This window comes from Humulus lupulus, chromosome 1, assembly GCF_963169125.1.
Source record: "Humulus lupulus chromosome 1, drHumLupu1.1, whole genome shotgun sequence".
Taxonomy (NCBI): domain Eukaryota; kingdom Viridiplantae; phylum Streptophyta; class Magnoliopsida; order Rosales; family Cannabaceae; genus Humulus; species Humulus lupulus.
The window spans coordinates 22,141,549-22,147,903 of record NC_084793.1 but is presented as its reverse complement, the minus strand read 5'-3'; the positions used below and the strand labels follow the sequence as shown (position 1 = coordinate 22,147,903).

Sequence of the window (6,355 nt, the reverse complement as noted above, 5' to 3'; positions counted from 1 at the left end):
TTTTTTTGGATTATAAGTGGATGAAAATAGGCTATCATTTGGTTTCCCATAAGCATGAAGAGCATTGGCCTCCTCAGAAAATGCTTCTTGGTAGGAAGGACATGATTGAACATTATGTCAAGGACTAGAACATATATAACAAACATCTTTTCTTGATTGTATTGGAGTATTTATAGTTTGGCTTATGACTAAAGCTTCTACTTTTCTCGCTAATTTGTCTAAGAATATTCTTAAGTCTAATTCATCTTTTACTTCATACCTTCCTCATCTTTTTAGTGAATTAGTTGATCTAGATTTATGATCAAAATAATTTTATTGGTGTGAATTGACAGATAAACCTTCAACGGCTTTTATACCGTCCCAAATTTGCTAATAAAGTAATATTTAGCTTTACTACACAAAGAAATCATATGAAAAGGACACGTACAAAACATTCAGCTAATTGTAACGTACGTGTACCGAAACAATGAATAAACTATATAGTAATGAAGATCAGCAACCACCCACCATGGCTTTCAACAAAAAAAAACAACTACACAAACTTGAGAGTTGAGAGTCTGAGTCTGATAATGGCCGACGATGCCGAAACTCCGATGCTACTAGTCAGAGCTGTCGACGGTGCCGTTGACTACAAAGGCCACCCGGCTTCAAGATCCAACACTGGCCGTTGGAGATCAGCTTCTTTCATTATAGGTGTTGAGATTGCAGAGAGGTTCGCTTACTATGGGATCAGCTCAAACCTTGTCACCTATCTGACCGGACCGCTTGGGCAGTCAACGGCGGCTGCAGCGGCCAACATCAATGCATGGTGTGGTACGGCGTTGTTGCTGCCACTTTTGGGAGCTTCAGTGGCAGATTCTTTTCTAGGCCGGTACCGTACCATTTCCATGGCTTCTCTACTCTACATTTTGGGACTTGGGTTGTTGACTTTCTCGGCTGTTCTGCCTTCTCTGATGGATGGTTTTGATTCCCAAACCAACATGGTTACTACGGCGTTGTTCTTCTTTTCTTTATATCTTATTGCAGTTGCGGAAGGTGGACACAGGCCATGCGCGCAGGCTTTTGGAGCTGATCAATTCGATGGTCAAGATCCGGAGGAATGCAAATCCAAAAGTTCATTCTTTAATTGGTGGTACTTTGGTGTATCAGCAGGTGCCACAGTAACAGTAATGATCTTAAGCTACATTCAAGATAATCTGAGTTGGGTTCTTGGATTTGGGATTCCTTGCATAGCCATGATAATTGCCTTGGTTGTTTTCTTGGCTGGAACTAAAACTTATAGGTATAGCATTGGAAAGAATGAGAAGGGTCCTTTTGTGAGGATCAGTAGTGTGTTTGTTGCAGCATTTAGGAACAGGCAAAAGACTTCTCCTTTGGATTGTCATGGCTTCTTGTCTGAACAAAACTATGAACAGTTTAAGTTCCTTAATAAGGCTATGGTCGTTTGTAGCATAGCTGAGATTGAAGAAACGAAGGCTGTACTTAGGCTTGTTCCAATATGGTCGACATGCTTGGTATATGGTATTGTGTGTGCACAAATCTCAACTTTGTATATAAAACAAGGAGCCACCATGGACAGAACAGTTGTCTCAGGCTTCGAAATCCCACCTGCTTCACTTCAATGCTTCATGGGCATTACCATTTTGGTCATTCTTCCCATGTATGACCGCATTTTTGTTCCCATTGCAAAGTCTCTAACCACAAATCCATCTGGGATCACAATGCTACAAAGAATAGGAACTGGGATTCTCTTATCTGCTATATCAACTATAGTTGCAGCTTTAGTTGAGATGAAAAGGCTCAAAATTGCTAAAGAGTATGACCTGGTCGACAAGCCAAGTGTGACAGTTCCAATGAGCGTGTGGCGGTTGGTACCACAATATCTGATATTTGGATTAGCTGATGTTTTCACTTTGGTTGGTCTGCAAGAGTTCTTTTATGAACAAGTCCCTCAAGAGTTGAGAAGCATAGGACTTGCACTTTACCTTAGTGTAACTGGTATTGGGAACTTCTTAAGTGGCATTGTCATCTCTGTTATTGACAATGCAACCGGTGGAGATGGTCGAGATAGCTGGTTTTCGAATAACTTAAACCGGGCTCATCTCGATTACTTTTACTGGTTAATTTCTGGACTAAGCCTGATAGGATTTGTTACCTTCTTGCATTTTTCAAAATCCTACATTTATAATAGAAATGTATTCTAAGCTGAAGAGTTCTCTTGCTGGTAAAGTGTAGATAGATAATGTATTTCCCATTTCATATTTGAATAAAGTATGTGTACAACAAACTAGTTTTTATTGCTTCAGAAAAAAGAAAAGTTATGAGAAAAGAACTCTAAGCAAATTACAACTTTCTCTCTTTTTCATCATCTTTACTATGTTACACTATTACTGGAGGAGCTCTGTGGTAAGCTGGCACGGTTAGAGGGAAGAACATTTGTCTAATTCCTTCTTCTTTGATTATGGGGAAAATGATTCCTGAGGCACCCTGCAATTGGTTGAAAAACTATATTATAACAATTCATTCAGATTAAAATATACATGGAGAAAAGAAGACTGCAATTTGCAAAGAAATAAGAGAAGTTGCTCACTGAAATCAATCTAGCTCCAATCCACATGCGCTTGGGTGAAGGAAAAGGAAGCAACAAGCGGCCAAGGCCATAGATGGCCACTGCAAAGAAATGGAGAACCAAACTCAAAGGCTGAGGATTTAAACCAGAGAGAATAGACACTGGTCCGATTGAGAAAATGCCTCCAAGGCTCAAGTACTCAAAACATGCTTCGCGCATTTCTATCCTTGCCAGGTCAGTGGAAGAGCAGAACACCTTGTACAGAGCACCAGCCAATGTATTTATGGTGGAAGCCAAAGGCTGCAGCACAATTATGCAACATTTATGAACAATTACTTGACATGTTTTGTTCACTTCGAAAATTTACTAGATTACTTGATTTGGATTCCCTTCTTACCTTGCGCAGAGTATAGAAGGATTCAAGATATTTGCAAAGAGCCAATGTGCCATTGAGATTTTTCACTGGTCTAAGGAGATTCCTTAGCACAAGAACATCCGATAGAGCAACAGTCATTCCTCCCCCAGTTAAAGGATGCCTCATGTTGAATGCATCTCCCATTAAAAGGGCACCAGGAGTGGGGTGAGGTGCACCAGGCATGCTTCTATTAAGCATTGTTTTTATGTTTCCCTTCTCAATGGAAGCTAAGAAAGCATTGTGAAGCTCAGGAGGAATCTGAAGTTTATAAGCTCTTTTATCAGTTTTGTTTTTTCAAATTGCAAGGGAGCATTTAAATTACTACTTATAAATTATAATCAGTGTAAATTATGTACCTGTGGTGCCACTTTTGTTCTCAAGTAGTTGGCCATTTCACCTGTAGAAATGGAAGGCACTTTCTGGCCAGGAATATCAACCAAGCAACGAATCTCAGTGCTACTGATTGGGTAGAACAAAATTGGAGAAGGATCTGCTAGAATGACATGTCCATGATTTGAGAATGGAAGCTCACAATTCTCCAAAACCAAACCAACAAAACAAGAAGGAACATCAACCTGAAGAAAGTTCATCAAAATAATGATGATGAGTTTATCTTTAGATCTTCCATAAAAACTAGAAGAATTAGAAGAACATGTTATCTTCACCTTAGGATTGCAGAGAGAGCGACGCAAGTTGGAGTAGCAGCCATCACAAACTACTGTGAGGGGAGCAAAAGCAGTCAGATCTTGACCATCTTTAGACTTGTATTGCACCCCTTTCACAGTACCATTCTCTTCAAACAAAGATGTCACAGTTCCTTGTTCCAATTTCACACTACACAAGATTTTTAAAAAGGGAATATAAGTGCTTGATTCACAAGAAAGATGAACAGGAATTTAATGGTTGATCAGGATATGAATGTACTTTGGTAAAAAAGCAACTTTTTCCCGCAACTTCTGAATGAATCGACCATGGTGAAAGCTTCTCCCGGCCACATCTGGATGGAAATTTTCCAACGGATAAGGAAGCTTGGAGCTTTTTCCTTCCTTGTATAGAGCATATCCAAACACTTTCTGAGCATCAATCTCACTCACACAATCTTTAAAACGAAAAAAAGATACATATATAACATATTAGCAAAAAGAAAGAACAAGAAATGTATATAACAAAGATTTAGTATTATGAGTAGCCTAATACCTTCAAGACCCAGGTCGAGTAACTTAAGATAGCCCCCTGGTTGTAGCAGTTCACCAACGATTCTGTCTGGTTCTGTTAAGTCCCTTTCAATTACATGCACTTGTCTTCCGTCCTATAATAACAAGTTTAAATATTCATGACAATATATATATATATATATAAGATATAACTATGGTTCATTCATTATAATGAAAGTAAAAGAAAAGAGATCTTTAAATATTACCTTGGCGAGAGCGTAAGCGAGGGAGGAACCAGCAACACCGGCTCCGACAACGATGATGTCCGTACTTCCGGCGGCCGTTGCCGGCTGACATTTTGGATTGTTATGGGAACAAATGCTGTTCCTCGATGAACTATACCTCCAAACAAACCACACCATAAAAGCTATAGTTGCAATCAATATTGATATATACTGGTAATAATAATACTTGTCCATTTTCTCTATAATTATTATTATAAACTGGTGAAGAAAGAAAAAGAAGGAGAAATACTTAATGGCGAACTCAGTGAGTTTCACCACACGTGTGACTCAGTAGTATCCCGAGTTGCAACTCAAACTTGAAGCCTTTATATAGAGAACATCGAGACATGTCTTGACTATTTGATGCCGTGCGCCCGCCACTATATGATCTTTTTGGAATTTTAATTTTTATTAATATTTTGAAGGGCTTGAAAATTTTAGATAACATCACAATTATAATACCTATATAAAACTCACAATTATTTGCTTTTTTTAATTAAAATAATATTGTTATGGACACTATCGTCAAAATCATGATTAATACAGCCATAACTAATAACGTGAAGTCTACATAAAAATATGCTGCAGTACTATGGTGTGTTAATTAACAATAAATTGATTTTAGTTTATTTATATATATATACATATATATATATATATATATTTGCCAATTGGGTGATTAATTTAGATAAATGGTCTCTCCAAAAAAACTGTATTGGTCAGGGAAGGGTTGGCACAAATGGAGATTAGATTAGATGACTTTGTGGAAATTACTAGTAAAATTCCATCAAGGTCAAAGTATAATATTCAAGGTTTTTTTAAAAAAAAAAAACTATGGGTGATAAACAGGGGGTCACAAGTAGTTCTCTAAATTATTTATAAAATAACCCAAAATAATAATAATAATAATAATAACAACAAAACACACTGACGCTTACATTCGAATATATTTAAAAAAAAATTACACTCCATATAAAATTATAAAAGAAACACACATAACAAAATATGCCCATATCCACTCATCAAATTTGACAAATAAAAACAATAGTTTCAATAATTCTTTTTTCACAAATTAACATAGTTCAATAGTATTGTTCATGATTTAGTTGTATATGCTCTTAGGTTGAATAGACAATATCAGTGAATTTATTTGATTTGTTAATAAAATACCCATCTAGTACAATCCCAAAGAGAAATTATAGGAAATTGCCCAAAATAAAGTCATCAACAAGCTAATGTCCTCATTTTTAAAATTGTAGATAAATGACAATTTTACATTGTTGATTACCTAAATTGCTATTTTTTTATAATTTATTTATTTATTTAGGACTGTATGACTTTAATATAGTGGTATATGTATATTAGTTTTGTTTAATTAGTTTTTATTTTAAAGTTATATTGATTTTTTAAGTTTTTTATAGGTTGTTGGTATATTATTTTCTAATTAGTGTATATGTTTTTTGTGGTATGATATATAATTTTTTTTGTGATATTTAATTTCTATTTTATTATACATAGTGGTAGTATATAATTTTGTATCATGGTATATACATTTTAATGGTAGTATATAACTTTGTTAGCATAGTATATACATTTTTGAGTAATAATTTTGTAAGTTTTGATGGTATATTATTTTTCAACTCAGTATATATATTTTGTGGTATGGTATATCATTCAACAACCCATAAAAAACGAAAAAAAATCAAAATAACTTTAAAATAAAAACTAATTAAACAACACTAATATACATATACCATAATATTAAAATATTTAGAATAAAATAGTAATTTGTTAAAGGGTGTATTGGGTAATATGTGATATTAAATAGATGATTAGGCTATTTTACTACAAAATTAAAAATATGGACATTTACTTACTTTCACACAACATTAAGGGTCATTTTGCACCATGCCCCCAATCCCAAAACATTGTA

At 35.2% G+C, this 6,355-nt stretch overlaps 2 protein-coding genes across 2 annotated transcripts; one reads left to right on the top strand and one right to left on the bottom strand.

Moving 5' to 3' along the window:
• The first annotated feature begins 353 nt into the window (after nucleotides 1-353).
• LOC133788930 (protein NRT1/ PTR FAMILY 5.10-like) lies at nucleotides 354-2,279 on the top strand. Its single transcript, XM_062226599.1, has one exon. It carries the CDS (start codon nucleotides 486-488, stop codon nucleotides 2,202-2,204), a length of 1,719 nt encoding a protein of 572 aa, XP_062082583.1. The 5' UTR covers nucleotides 354-485; the 3' UTR covers nucleotides 2,205-2,279.
• On the bottom strand, nucleotides 2,277-4,708 carry LOC133788937 (squalene monooxygenase SE1-like). The gene is made up of 8 exons (XM_062226611.1): nucleotides 4,405-4,708; nucleotides 4,182-4,293; nucleotides 3,909-4,083; nucleotides 3,650-3,818; nucleotides 3,341-3,559; nucleotides 2,967-3,242; nucleotides 2,591-2,869; nucleotides 2,277-2,487 (listed from the first exon to the last, which is right to left on the bottom strand). The coding sequence occupies exons 1-8, from the start codon at nucleotides 4,615-4,617 to the stop codon at nucleotides 2,380-2,382; spliced, it is 1,551 nt and encodes a 516-aa protein (XP_062082595.1). The 5' UTR covers nucleotides 4,618-4,708; the 3' UTR covers nucleotides 2,277-2,379.
• Between the last annotated feature and the right edge of the window lie 1,647 nt (nucleotides 4,709-6,355).